Source organism: Anomaloglossus baeobatrachus, chromosome 4 (assembly GCF_048569485.1).
Source record: "Anomaloglossus baeobatrachus isolate aAnoBae1 chromosome 4, aAnoBae1.hap1, whole genome shotgun sequence".
NCBI classification, from domain to species: Eukaryota; Metazoa; Chordata; class Amphibia; order Anura; family Aromobatidae; genus Anomaloglossus; species Anomaloglossus baeobatrachus.
The window spans coordinates 220974149-220990091 of record NC_134356.1 but is presented as its reverse complement, the minus strand read 5'-3'; the positions used below and the strand labels follow the sequence as shown (position 1 = coordinate 220990091).

At 62.8% G+C, this 15943-nt stretch overlaps 1 protein-coding gene across 2 annotated transcripts in view; it reads right to left on the bottom strand.

Annotated features, from left to right (window-relative positions):
* REEP2 (receptor accessory protein 2) overlaps positions 1-15652 on the bottom strand; it is a 52323-nt gene extending 36671 nt beyond the window's left edge. For both annotated transcript variants that reach the window (XM_075344678.1, XM_075344679.1), the window contains exon 1: positions 15513-15652. In XM_075344678.1, coding sequence (XP_075200793.1) covers positions 15513-15544 — 32 coding nt within the window. In that variant the 5' untranslated portion in view covers positions 15545-15652. The remainder of the gene's footprint in view (positions 1-15512) is intronic.
* Between the last annotated feature and the right edge of the window lie 291 nt (positions 15653-15943).

Sequence of the window (15943 nt, the reverse complement as noted above, 5' to 3'; positions counted from 1 at the left end):
GTACTTTGCACGCTGCGACATCGCTAGCCGATGCTAGCGATGCCGAGCGCGATAGTCCCTGCCCCCGTCGCAAATGCGATATCTTGTGATAGCTGCCGTAGCGAAAATTATCGCTACGGCAGCTTCACATGAACTTACCTGCCCTGCGACTTCGATCTGGCCGGCGACCCGCCTCCTTTCTAAGGGGGCGGGTCGAGCGGCGTCACACGGCAGGCGGCCAATAGAAGCGGAGGGGCGGAGATGAGTAGGACGTAAACATCCCGCCCACCTCCTTCCTTCCGCATAGCCGGTGGAGGCAGGTAAGGAGATGTTCCTCGCTCCTGTGGCTTCACACACAGCGATGTGTGCTGCCGCAGGAATGAGGAACAACATCGTATCTCCTATTGGTGTGACATTATGAAAATGACCGACACTACACAGATCACCGATTTACAAAGCTTTTGCGATCGTTTATCGGAGCATCTAGGCTTGACACGTTGCGACGTCGTTACAGGCGCCGGATGTGCAGCACTTTCGATTTGACCCCGACGATATCGCAGTAGTGATGTCGCAACGTGCAAAGTATACCTAAGATGTGTGATTTTGCAAGCAACTTACACGGCTGGCAACACTGTGAGAAATCCACAATTGAAAATCCATTAAATTTGTTTTTTGTGACCATCACTGTGGCTGCAATGTCACAATGTATCACTGATCTTCATGAGGAGCGACCAAACCTCTTTTGCAGCCTTGCCCTAAACATCTATATGGGCAGAAGAAACAAAGCTGTGCCGGTCTGGACACAAGAGGTGCAGTCAGCAGATGATCACAAATGTTCCGACACATTAGGTCTAATGACAAATTACTAGAGAATGAACATTTTAATATCTATCAACCTCATGAACACAAAAATCCTGCTCAGTGATAGCGGTCAGATAACGGCACGATGCAGGGCAAAGATTAGAAGAGGTGGCTAGTGCGGATACAGAGCACCACCCCTGATCACAGCGCAGTGTCCCCCAACATAGCCCACCCCAGACCACAGCGCAGTGTCCACTAATATAGCCCAGCCCAGATCACAGCGCAGTGTGCCCTAATATAGCCCACCCCAGATCACAGCGCAGTGTCCACCAATATAGCCCACCCCAGACCACAGCGCAGTGTCCCCTAATATAATCCACCCCAGATCACAGCGCAGTGTCCCCTAATATAATCCACCCCAGATCACAGCGCAGTGTCCCCTAATATAATCCAACCCAGATCACAGCGCAGTGTCCCCTAATATAATCCACCCCAGATCACAGCGCAGTGTCTACTAATATAGCCCACCCCAGATCACAGCGCAGTGTCCACTAATATAGCCTACCCCAGATCACAGCGCAGTGTCCACTAATATAGCCCACCCCTGATCACAGCGCAGTGTCCACTAATATAGCCCACCCCAGATCACAGCGCAGTGTCCACCAATATAGCCCACCCCAGATCACAGCGCAGTGTCCACCAATATAGCCCACCCCTGATCACAGCGCAGTGTCCACTAATATAGCCCACCCCTGATCACAGCGCAGTGTCCACTAATATAGCCCACCCCTGATCACAGCGCAGTGTCCACTAATATAGCCCACCCCAGATCACAGCGCAGTGTCCACTAATATAGCCCACCCCAGATCACAGCGCAGTGTCCACTAATATAGCCCACCCCAGATCACAGCACAGTGTCCCCTAATATAATCCACCCCAGATCACAGCGCAGTGTCCACCAATATAGCCCACCCCAGATCACAGCGCAGTGTCCCCTAATATAATCCACCCCAGATCACAGCGCAGTGTCCCCTAATATAATCCACCCCAGATCACAGCGCAGTGTCCCCTAATATAATCCACCCCAGATCACAGCGCAGTGTCCCCTAATATAATCCACCCCAGATCACAGCGCAGTGTCCTCTAATATAGCCCACCCCAGATCACAGCACAGTGTCCACTAATATAGCCCAGATCACAGCGCAGTGTCCACTAATATAGCCCACCCCAGATCACAGCGCAGTGTCCACTAATATAGCCCACCCCAGATCACAGCGCAGTGTCCCCTAATATAGACCACCCCAGATCACAGCGCAGTGTCCCCTAATATAGCCCACCCCAGATCACAGCGCAGTGTCCCCTAATATAGCCCACCCCAGATCACAGATTAGTGTCCCCTAATATAGACCACCCCAGATCACAGCGCAGTGTCCACCAATATAGACCACCCCAGATCACAGCGCAGTGTCCACTAATATAGCCCACCCCAGATCACAGCGCAGTGTCCACTAATATAGCCCACCCCAGATCACAGCGCAGTGTCCACTAATATAGCCCACCCCAGATCACAGCGCAGTGTCCACTAATATAGCCCACCCCAGATCACAGCGCAGTGTCCACTAATATAGCCCACCCCAGATCACAGCGCAGTGTCCACTAATATAGCCCACCCCAGATCACAGCGCAGTGTCCCCTAATATAGACCACCCCAGATCACAGCGCAATGTCCCCTAATATAGACCACCCCAGATCACAGCGCAGTGTCCCCTAATATAGACCACCCCAGATCACAGCGCAGTGTCCCCTAATATAGACCACCCCAGATCACAGATTAGTGTCCCCTAATATAGACCACCCCAGATCACAGTGTAGTGTCCACTAATATAGACCACCCCAGATCACAGTGTAGTGTGTAACTAATACAAAAAATATGTAGGATATATAAATATATAGTATACACAGGCACATATGGGCAATATATTTCTCATATGCATACTTATGGAGGGGAGGTATAGAAGCACGTATATGACGTACAGTATATAAACATGCGTATGGGACATATATAGTATATACACACATATGGGATAATATATATATATAGCAACACATGATGATGATTATGATGAAGATGATGATGATGATTATGATGAATCAGGCCCCGTAGTCATGCCTCCCGCACCACATCCCAGTACATGGCAAATACACGAGCTGTCACCCCCCCTCCCCGTGCCCACACATCCCAGTACAGGAGCTGTCACCCCCCCTCCCCTGTGCCCACACATCCCAGTACAGGAGCTGTCACCCCCCCCTCCCCTGTGCCCACACATCCCAGTACAGGAGCTGTCACACCCCCTCCCCTGTGCCGACACATCCCAGTACAGGAGCTGTCACCCCCCCCTCCCCTGTGCCCACACATCCCTGTACACGAGCTGTCACCCCCCCTCCCCGTGCCCACACATCCCAATACATGGCCAGTACACGGGCTGCCCCCTCCCCTGTGCCCACACATCCCAATACATGGCCAGTACACGGGCTGCCCCCTCCCCTGTGCCCACACATCCCAATACATGGCCAGTACACGGGCTGCCCCCTCCCCTGTGCCCACACATCCCAGTACACAAGCTGTCACCCCTTTCCCCTGTGCCCACACATCCCAGTACACGAGCTGTCACCCCCCTCCCCGTGCCCACACATCCCAATACATGGCCAGTACACGGGCTGCCCCCTCCCCTGTGCCCACACATCCCAATACATGGCCAGTACACGGGCTGCCCCCTCCCCTGTGCCCACACATCCCAATACATGGCCAGTACACGGGCTGCCCCCTCCCCTGTGCCCACACATCCCAGTACAGGAGCTGTCACCCCCCCCCTCCCCTGTGCCGACACATCCCAGTACAGGAGCTGTCACCCCCCCCCTCCCCTGTGCCCACACATCCCTGTACACGAGCTGTCAGCCCCCTCCCCTGTGCCCACACATCCCAGTACACGAGCTGTCACCCCCCTCCCCGTGCCCACACATCCCAATACATGGCCAGTACACGGGCTGCCCCGTCCCCTGTGCCCACACATCCCAATACATGGCCAGTACACGGGCTGCCCCCTCCCCTGTGCCCACACATCCCAATACATGGCCAGTACACGGGCTGCCCCCTCCCCTGTGCCCACACATCCCAATACATGGCCAGTACACGGGCTGCCCCCCTCCCCTGTGCCCACACATCCCAATACATGGCCAGTACACGAGCTGTCACCCCCCCTCCCCGTGCCCACACATCCCAGTACACGAGCTGTCACCCCCCCTCCCCGTGCCCACACATCCCTGTACACGGGCTGTCACCCCCCTCCCCGTGCCCACACATCCCTGTACACGAGCTGTCACCCCCCTCCCCGTGCCCACACATCCCTGTACACGAGCTGTCACCCCCCCTCCCCGTGCCCACACATCCCTGTACACGAGCTGTCACCCCCCTCCCCGTGCCCACACATCCCAGTACACGAGCTGTCACCCCCCCTCCCCGTGCCCACACATCCTGTACACGAGCTGTCACCCCCCTCCCCGTGCCCACACATCCCAGTACACGAGCTGTCACCCCCCTCCCCGTGCCCACACATCCCAGTACATGGCCAGTACACGAGCTGTCCCCCCCCCTCCCCGTGCCCACACATCCCAGTACACGAGCTGTCACCCCCCCTCCCCTGTGCCCACACATCCCTGTACACGAGCTGTCAGCCCCCTCCCCTGTGCCCACACATCCCAGTACACGAGCTGTCACCCCCCTCCCCGTGCCCACACATCCCAATACATGGCCAGTACACGGGCTGCCCCCTCCCCTGTGCCCACACATCCCAATACATGGCCAGTACACGGGCTGCCCCCTCCCCTGTGCCCACACATCCCAATACATGGCCAGTACACGAGCTGTCACCCCCCTCCCCGTGCCCACACATCCCTGTACACGAGCTGTCACCCCCCTCCCCGTGCCCACACATCCCAGTACACGAGCTGTCACCCCCCCTCCCCGTGCCCACACATCCCAGTACACAAGCTGTCACCCCCCCTCCCCTGTGCCCACACATCCCAGTACACAAGCTGTCACCCCCCCTCCCCTGTGCCCACACATCCCAGTACACAAGCTGTCACCCCCCCCTCCCCTGTGCCCACACATCCCAGTACATGGCCAGTACACGGGCTGCCCCCTCCCCTGTGCCCACACATCCCTGTACACGAGCTGTCACCCCCCCCTCCCCGTGCCCACACATCCCAGTACACGAGCTGTCACCCCCCTCCCCGTGCCCACACATCCCTGTACACGAGCTGTCAAACCCCCTCCCCGTGCCCACACATCCCTGTACACGAGCTGTCACCCCCCCTCCCCGTGCCCACACATCCCTGTACACGAGCTGTCATCCCCCCTCCCCGTGCCCACACATCCCTGTACACGAGCTGTCATCCCCCCTCCCCGTGCCCACACATCCCTGTACACGAGCTGTCATCCCCCCTCCCCGTGCCCACACATCCCAGTACACGAGCTGTCACCCCCCTCCCCGTGCCCACACATCCCTGTACACGAGCTGTCACCCCCCTCCCCGTGCCCACACATCCCAGTACACGAGCTGTCACCCCACTCCCCGTGCCCACACATCCCTGTACACGAGCTGTCACCCCCCCTCCCCGTGCCCACACATCCCTGTACACGAGCTGTCACCCCCCCTCCCCGTGCCCACACATCCCAGTACACGGGCTGCCCCCCTCCCCGTGCCCACACATCCCTGTACACGAGCTGTCACCCCCCTCCCCGTGCCCACACATCCCTGTACACGAGCTGTCACCCCCCCTCCCCGTGCCCACACATCCCTGTACACGAGCTGTCACCCCCCCTCCCCGTGCCCACACATCCCTGTACACGAGCTGTCACCCCCCTCCCCGTGCCCACACATCCCAGTACACGAGCTGTCACCCCCCCTCCCCGTGCCCACACATCCCAGTACACGAGCTGTCACCCCCCCTCCCCGTGCCCACACATCCCTGTACACGAGCTGTCACCCCCCCTCCCCGTGCCCACACATCCCAGTACACGAGCTGTCACCCCCCTCCCCGTGCCCACACATCCTGTACACGAGCTGTCACCCCCCCTCCCCGTGCCCACACATCCCTGTACACGAGCTGTCACCCCCCCCTCCCCGTGCCCACACATCCCAGTACACGGGCTGCCCCCCTCCCCGTGCCCACACATCCCCCAGTACATTGGCTGCCCCCCTCCCCGTGCCCACACATCCCTGTACACGAGCTGTCACCCCCCTCCCCGTGCCCACACATCCCTGTACACGAGCTGTCACCCCCCTCCCCGTGCCCACACATCCCTGTACACGAGCTGTCACCCCCCCTCCCCGTGCCCACACATCCCAGTACACGAGCTGTCACCCCCCCCTCCCCGTGCCCACACATCCCTGTACACGAGCTGTCACCCCCCTCCCCGTGCCCACACATCCCTGTACACGAGCTGTCACCCCCCTCCCCGTGCCCACACATCCCTGTACACGAGCTGTCACCCCCCCCTCCCCGTGCCCACACATCCCTGTACACGAGCTGTCACCCCCCTCCCCGTGCCCACACATCCCTGTACACGAGCTGTCACCCCCCCTCCCCGTGCCCACACATCCCTGTACACGAGCTGTCACCCCCCCCTCCCCGTGCCCACACACCCCAGTACACGAGCTGTCACCCCCCTCCCCGTGCCCACACATCCCTGTACACGAGCTGTCACCCCCCTCCCCGTGCCCACACATCCCTGTACACGAGCTGTCATCCCCCCTCCCCGTGCCCACACATCCCTGTACACGAGCTGTCATCCCCCCTCCCCGTGCCCACACATCCCAGTACACGAGCTGTCACCCCCCTCCCCGTGCCCACACATCCCTGTACACGAGCTGTCATCCCCCCTCCCCGTGCCCACACATCCCAGTACACGTGCTGCCCCCCTCCCCGTGCCCACACATCCCTGTACACGGGCTGCCCCCTCCCCGTGCCCACACATCCCTGTACACGAGCTGTCACCCCCCTCCCCGTGCCCACACATCCCAATACATGGCCAGTACACGGGCTGCCCCCTCCCCTGTGCCCACACATCCCAATACATGGCCAGTACACGGGCTGCCCTCTCCCCTGTGCCCACACATCCCAGTACACAAGCTGTCACCCCTTTCCCCTGTGCCCACACATCCCAGTACACGAGCTGTCACCCCCCTCCCCGTGCCCACACATCCCAATACATGGCCAGTACACGGGCTTCCCCCTCCCCTGTGCCCACACATCCCAATACATGGCCAGTACACGGGCTGCCCCCTCCCCTGTGCCCACACATCCCAATACATGGCCAGTACACGGGCTGCCCCCTCCCCTGTGCCCACACATCCCAGTACAGGAGCTGTCACCCCCCCCCTCCCCTGTGCCGACACATCCCAGTACAGGAGCTGTCACCCCCCCCTCCCCTGTGCCCACACATCCCTGTACACGAGCTGTCAGCCCCCTCCCCTGTGCCCACACATCCCAGTACACGAGCTGTCACCCCCCTCCCCGTGCCCACACATCCCAATACATGGCCAGTACACGGGCTGCCCCCTCCCCTGTGCCCACACATCCCAATACATGGCCAGTACACGGGCTGCCCCCTCCCCTGTGCCCACACATCCCAATACATGGCCAGTACACGGGCTGCCCCCTCCCCTGTGCCCACACATCCCAATACATGGCCAGTACACGGGCTGCCCTCTCCCCTGTGCCCACACATCCCAATACATGGCCAGTACACGAGCTGTCACCCCCCTCCCCGTGCCCACACATCCCAGTACACGAGCTGTCACCCCCCTCCCCGTGCCCACACATCCCTGTACACGAGCTGTCACCCCCCTCCCCGTGCCCACACATCCCTGTACACGAGCTGTCACCCCCCCTCCCCGTGCCCACACATCCCTGTACACGAGCTGTCACCCCCCCCTCCCCGTGCCCACACATCCTGTACACGAGCTGTCACCCCCCTCCCCGTGCCCACACATCCCAGTACACGAGCTGTCACCCCCCTCCCCGTGCCCACACATCCCAGTACATGGCCAGTACACGAGCTGTCCCCCCCCCCTCCCCGTGCCCACACATCCCTGTACACGAGCTGTCACCCCCTCCCCGTGCCCACACATCCCAGTACACGAGCTGTCACCCCCCCTCCCCTGTGCCCACACATCCCTGTACACGAGCTGTCAGCCCCCTCCCCTGTGCCCACACATCCCAGTACACGAGCTGTCACCCCCCTCCCCGTGCCCACACATCCCAATACATGGCCAGTACACGGGCTGCCCCCTCCCCTGTGCCCACACATCCCAATACATGGCCAGTACACGGACTGCCCCCTCCCCTGTGCCCACACATCCCAATACATGGCCAGTACACGAGCTGTCACCCCCCCTCCCCGTGCCCACACATCCCTGTACACGAGCTGTCACCCCCCTCCCCGTGCCCACACATCCCAGTACACGAGCTGTCACCCCCCTCCCCGTGCCCACACATCCCAGTACACAAGCTGTCACCCCCCCCTCCCCTGTGCCCACACATCCCAGTACACAAGCTGTCACCCCCCCTCCCCTGTGCCCACACATCCCAGTACATGGCCAGTACACGGGCTGCCCCCTCCCCTGTGCCCACACATCCCAGTACACGAGCTGTCACCCCCCCTCCCCGTGCCCACACATCCCTGTACACGAGCTGTCACCCCCCCTCCCCGTGCCCACACATCCCTGTACACGAGCTGTCACCCCCCTCCCCGTGCCCACACATCCCTGTACACGAGCTGTCACCCCCCCTCCCCGTGCCCACACATCCCTGTACACGAGCTGTCACCCCCCTCCCCGTGCCCACACATCCCTGTACACGAGCTGTCACCCCCCTCCCCGTGCCCACACATCCCTGTACACGGGCTGCCCCCCTCCCCGTGCCCACACATCCCAGTACATGGGCTGCCCCCCTTCCCGTGCCCACACATCCCTGTACACGAGCTGTCACCCCCCTCCCCGTGCCCACACATCCCTGTACACGAGCTGTCACCCCCCTCCCCGTGCCCACACATCCCTATACACGAGCTGTCACCCCCCTCCCCGTGCCCACACATCCCTGTACACGAGCTGTCACCCCCCTACCCGTGCCCACACATCCCTGTACACGAGCTGTCACCCCCCCTCCCCGTGCCCACACATCCTGTACACGAGCTGTCATCCCCCCTCCCCGTGCCCACACATCCCTGTACACGAGCTGTCACCCCCCCTCCCCGTGCCCACACATCCCTGTACACGAGCTGTCATCCCCCCTCCCCGTGCCCACACATCCCTGTACACGAGCTGTCATCCCCCCTCCCCGTGCCCACACATCCCAGTACACGAGCTGTCATCCCCCCTCCCCGTGCCCACACATCCCTGTACATGAGCTGTCATCCCCCCTCCCCGTGCCCACACATCCCAGTACACGAGCTGTCATCCCCCCTCCCCGTGCCCACACATCCCTGTACACGAGCTGTCATCCCCCCTCCCCGTGCCCACACATCCCTGTACACGAGCTGTCATCCCCCCTCCCCGTGCCCACACATCCCAGTACACGAGCTGTCATCCCCCCTCCCCGTGCCCACACAAACCTGTACACGAGCTGTCACCCCCCTCCCCGTGCCCACACATCCCTGTACACGAGCTGTCACCCCCCTCCCCGTGCCCACACATCCCTGTACACGAGCTGTCATCCCCCCTCCCCGTGCCCACACATCCCTGTACACGAGCTGTCATCCCCCCTCCCCGTGCCCACACATCCCTGTACACGAGCTGTCACCCCCCTCCCCGTGCCCACACATCCCTGTACACGAGCTGTCATCCCCCCTCCCCGTGCCCACACATCCCTGTACACGAGCTGTCATCCCCCCTCCCCGTGCCCACACATCCCAGTACACGAGCTGTCATCCCCCCTCCCCGTGCCCACACATCCCTGTACACGAGCTGTCATCCCCCCTCCCCGTGCCCACACATCCCAGTACACGAGCTGTCATCCCCCCTCCCCGTGCCCACACATCCCTGTACACGAGCTGTCATCCCCCCTCCCCGTGCCCACACATCCCTGTACACGAGCTGTCATCCCCCCTCCCCGTGCCCACACATCCCAGTACACGAGCTGTCATCCCCCCTCCCCGTGCCCACACATCCCTGTACACGAGCTGTCATCCCCCCTCCCCGTGCCCACACATCCCTGTACACGAGCTGTCATCCCCCCTCCCCGTGCCCACACATCCCTGTACACGAGCTGTCACCCCCCTCCCCGTGCCCACACATCCCTGTACACGAGCTGTCATCCCCCCTCCCCGTGCCCACACATCCCTGTACACGAGCTGTCATCCCCCCTCCCCGTGCCCACACATCCCTGTACACGAGCTGTCACCCCCCTCCCCGTGCCCACACATCCCAGTACACGAGCTGTCACCCCACTCCCCGTGCCCACACATCCCTGTACACGAGCTGTCACCCCCCCTCCCCGTGCCCACACATCCCTGTACACGAGCTGTCACCCCCCCTCCCCGTGCCCACACATCCCAGTACACGGGCTGCCCCCCTCCCCGTGCCCACACATCCCTGTACACGAGCTGTCACCCCCCCTCCCCGTGCCCACACATCCCTGTACACGAGCTGTCACCCCCCTCCCCGTGCCCACACATCCCTGTACACGAGCTGTCACCCCCCTCCCCGTGCCCACACATCCCTGTACACGAGCTGTCACCCCCCCTCCCCGTGCCCACACATCCCAGTACACGAGCTGTCACCCCCCTCCCCGTGCCCACACATCCCAGTACACGAGCTGTCACCCCCCCTCCCCGTGCCCACACATCCCTGTACACGAGCTGTCACCCCCCCTCCCCGTGCCCACACATCCCAGTACACGAGCTGTCACCCCCCTCCCCGTGCCCACACATCCCTGTACACGAGCTGTCACCCCCCCCTCCCCGTGCCCACACATCCCTGTACACGAGCTGTCACCCCCCCTCCCCGTGCCCACACATCCCAGTACACGGGCTGCCCCCCTCCCCGTGCCCACACATCCCCCAGTACATTGGCTGCCCCCCTCCCCGTGCCCACACATCCCTGTACACGAGCTGTCACCCCCCCTCCCCGTGCCCACACATCCCTGTACACGAGCTGTCACCCCCCTCCCCGTGCCCACACATCCCTGTACACGAGCTGTCACCCCCCTCCCCGTGCCCACACATCCCAGTACACGAGCTGTCACCCCCCCTCCCCGTGCCCACACATCCCTGTACACGAGCTGTCACCCCCCTCCCCGTGCCCACACATCCCTGTACACGAGCTGTCACCCCCCTCCCCGTGCCCACACATCCCTGTACACGAGCTGTCACCCCCCCTCCCCGTGCCCACACATCCCTGTACACGAGCTGTCACCCCCCTCCCCGTGCCCACACATCCCTGTACACGAGCTGTCACCCCCCTCCCCGTGCCCACACATCCCTGTACACGAGCTGTCACCCCCCTCCCCGTGCCCACACACCCCAGTACACGAGCTGTCACCCCCCTCCCCGTGCCCACACATCCCTGTACACGAGCTGTCACCCCCCTCCCCGTGCCCACACATCCCTGTACACGAGCTGTCATCCCCCCTCCCCGTGCCCACACATCCCTGTACACGAGCTGTCATCCCCCCTCCCCGTGCCCACACATCCCAGTACACGAGCTGTCACCCCCCTCCCCGTGCCCACACATCCCTGTACACGAGCTGTCATCCCCCCTCCCCGTGCCCACACATCCCAGTACACGTGCTGCCCCCCTCCCCGTGCCCACACATCCCTGTACACGGGCTGCCCCCTCCCCGTGCCCACACATCCCTGTACACGAGCTGTCACCCCCCTCCCCGTGCCCACACATCCCAATACATGGCCAGTACACGGGCTGCCCCCTCCCCTGTGCCCACACATCCCAATACATGGCCAGTACACGGGCTGCCCTCTCCCCTGTGCCCACACATCCCAGTACACAAGCTGTCACCCCTTTCCCCTGTGCCCACACATCCCAGTACACGAGCTGTCACCCCCCTCCCCGTGCCCACACATCCCAATACATGGCCAGTACACGGGCTTCCCCCTCCCCTGTGCCCACACATCCCAATACATGGCCAGTACACGGGCTGCCCCCTCCCCTGTGCCCACACATCCCAATACATGGCCAGTACACGGGCTGCCCCCTCCCCTGTGCCCACACATCCCAATACATGGCCAGTACACGGGCTGCCCTCTCCCCTGTGCCCACACATCCCAGTACAGGAGCTGTCACCCCCCCCTCCCCTGTGCCGACACATCCCAGTACAGGAGCTGTCACCCCCCCCTCCCCTGTGCCCACACATCCCTGTACACGAGCTGTCAGCCCCCTCCCCTGTGCCCACACATCCCAGTACACGAGCTGTCACCCCCCTCCCCGTGCCCACACATCCCAATACATGGCCAGTACACGGGCTGCCCCCTCCCCTGTGCCCACACATCCCAATACATGGCCAGTACACGGGCTGCCCCCTCCCCTGTGCCCACACATCCCAATACATGGCCAGTACACGGGCTGCCCCCTCCCCTGTGCCCACACATCCCAGTACAGGAGCTGTCACCCCCCCCCTCCCCTGTGCCGACACATCCCAGTACAGGAGCTGTCACCCCCCCCTCCCCTGTGCCCACACATCCCTGTACACGAGCTGTCAGCCCCCTCCCCTGTGCCCACACATCCCAGTACACGAGCTGTCACCCCCCTCCCCGTGCCCACACATCCCAATACATGGCCAGTACACGGGCTGCCCCCTCCCCTGTGCCCACACATCCCAATACATGGCCAGTACACGGGCTGCCCCCTCCCCTGTGCCCACACATCCCAATACATGGCCAGTACACGGGCTGCCCCCTCCCCTGTGCCCACACATCCCAATACATGGCCAGTACACGGGCTGCCCTCTCCCCTGTGCCCACACATCCCAATACATGGCCAGTACACGAGCTGTCACCCCCCTCCCCGTGCCCACACATCCCAGTACACGAGCTGTCACCCCCCTCCCCGTGCCCACACATCCCTGTACACGAGCTGTCACCCCCCTCCCCGTGCCCACACATCCCTGTACACGAGCTGTCACCCCCCCCTCCCCGTGCCCACACATCCCTGTACACGAGCTGTCACCCCCCCCTCCCCGTGCCCACACATCCTGTACACGAGCTGTCACCCCCCTCCCCGTGCCCACACATCCCAGTACACGAGCTGTCACCCCCCCTCCCCGTGCCCACACATCCCAGTACATGGCCAGTACACGAGCTGTCCCCCCCCCCTCCCCGTGCCCACACATCCCTGTACACGAGCTGTCACCCCCCTCCCCGTGCCCACACATCCCAGTACACGAGCTGTCACCCCCCCTCCCCTGTGCCCACACATCCCTGTACACGAGCTGTCAGCCCCCTCCCCTGTGCCCACACATCCCAGTACACGAGCTGTCACCCCCCTCCCCGTGCCCACACATCCCAATACATGGCCAGTACACGGGCTGCCCCCTCCCCTGTGCCCACACATCCCAATACATGGCCAGTACACGGACTGCCCCCTCCCCTGTGCCCACACATCCCAATACATGGCCAGTACACGAGCTGTCACCCCCCTCCCCGTGCCCACACATCCCTGTACACGAGCTGTCACCCCCCTCCCCGTGCCCACACATCCCAGTACACGAGCTGTCACCCCCCTCCCCGTGCCCACACATCCCAGTACACAAGCTGTCACCCCCCCCTCCCCTGTGCCCACACATCCCAGTACACAAGCTGTCACCCCCCCTCCCCTGTGCCCACACATCCCAGTACATGGCCAGTACACGGGCTGCCCCCTCCCCTGTGCCCACACATCCCAGTACACGAGCTGTCACCCCCCCTCCCCGTGCCCACACATCCCTGTACACGAGCTGTCACCCCCCCTCCCCGTGCCCACACATCCCTGTACACGAGCTGTCACCCCCCTCCCCGTGCCCACACATCCCTGTACACGAGCTGTCACCCCCCTCCCCGTGCCCACACATCCCTGTACACGAGCTGTCACCCCCCTCCCCGTGCCCACACATCCCTGTACACGAGCTGTCACCCCCCTCCCCGTGCCCACACATCCCTGTACACGGGCTGCCCCCCTCCCCGTGCCCACACATCCCAGTACATGGGCTGCCCCCCTTCCCGTGCCCACACATCCCTGTACACGAGCTGTCACCCCCCTCCCCGTGCCCACACATCCCTGTACACGAGCTGTCACCCCCCTCCCCGTGCCCACACATCCCTATACACGAGCTGTCACCCCCCTCCCCGTGCCCACACATCCCTGTACACGAGCTGTCACCCCCCTACCCGTGCCCACACATCCCTGTACACGAGCTGTCACCCCCCCCTCCCCGTGCCCACACATCCTGTACACGAGCTGTCATCCCCCCTCCCCGTGCCCACACATCCCTGTACACGAGCTGTCACCCCCCTCCCCGTGCCCACACATCCCTGTACACGAGCTGTCATCCCCCCTCCCCGTGCCCACACATCCCTGTACACGAGCTGTCATCCCCCCTCCCCGTGCCCACACATCCCAGTACACGAGCTGTCATCCCCCCTCCCCGTGCCCACACATCCCTGTACATGAGCTGTCATCCCCCCTCCCCGTGCCCACACATCCCAGTACACGAGCTGTCATCCCCCCTCCCCGTGCCCACACATCCCTGTACACGAGCTGTCATCCCCCCTCCCCGTGCCCACACATCCCTGTACACGAGCTGTCATCCCCCCTCCCCGTGCCCACACATCCCAGTACACGAGCTGTCATCCCCCCTCCCCGTGCCCACACAAACCTGTACACGAGCTGTCACCCCCCTCCCCGTGCCCACACATCCCTGTACACGAGCTGTCATCCCCCCTCCCCGTGCCCACACATCCCTGTACACGAGCTGTCACCCCCCTCCCCGTGCCCACACATCCCTGTACACGAGCTGTCATCCCCCCTCCCCGTGCCCACACATCCCTGTACACGAGCTGTCATCCCCCCTCCCCGTGCCCACACATCCCAGTACACGAGCTGTCATCCCCCCTCCCCGTGCCCACACATCCCTGTACACGAGCTGTCATCCCCCCTCCCCGTGCCCACACATCCCTGTACACGAGCTGTCATCCCCCCTCCCCGTGCCCACACATCCCTGTACACGAGCTGTCACCCCCCTCCCCGTGCCCACACATCCCTGTACACGAGCTGTCACCCCCCTCCCCGTGCCCACACATCCCTGTACACGAGCTGTCATCCCCCCTCCCCGTGCCCACACATCCCTGTACACGAGCTGTCATCCCCCCTCCCCGTGCCCACACATCCCTGTACACGAGCTGTCACCCCCCCTCCCCGTGCCCACACATCCCTGTACACGAGCTGTCATCCCCCCTCCCCGTGCCCACACATCCCTGTACACGAGCTGTCATCCCCCCTCCCCGTGCCCACACATCCCAGTACACGGGCTGCCCCCTCCCCTGTGCCCACACATCCCTGTACACGAGCTGTCACCCCCCCTCCCCTGTGCCCACACATCCCAGTACACGGGCTGCCCCCTCCCCTGTGCCCACACATCCCTGTACACGAGCTGTCACCCCCCTCCAGCCCCGGGCTACTTACACCACCAGTCTGGAGATGACCCAGGACACCATCCTGCCTGTCCCCAGCGGGGATCCCCGGGCCGAGCTGAGCACAGGATGCCCGGGACGTCTCCCGGTCAGGGATGCTGGGAGCGCAGTCCCGGACCCAATCCGTAAGGGCAAAGCCTCTGCAGCAATCCGGGAGGCGTGGCTACGGCTTAAAGGGCGCGGGGCGATGAGGTACTTATTGTCGGCGGGCAAAAAAACCCGGATGCTGACTAGCTGCCTGAGAGCAGGGAAGCAGGAGCAGCCTCACAGGACCACGCAGCCCCACTGTGTATGGGGGGAGGTAGTAATGAGGGGCAGAGAGGTCTGCAGACATGGAAGCCACCTTCTACTATCCATGACCATGAATGAGAGGAGCTTCCAGAACCTGCACTATTGCCCTAATGTAACCCCTGAGTGACCAGG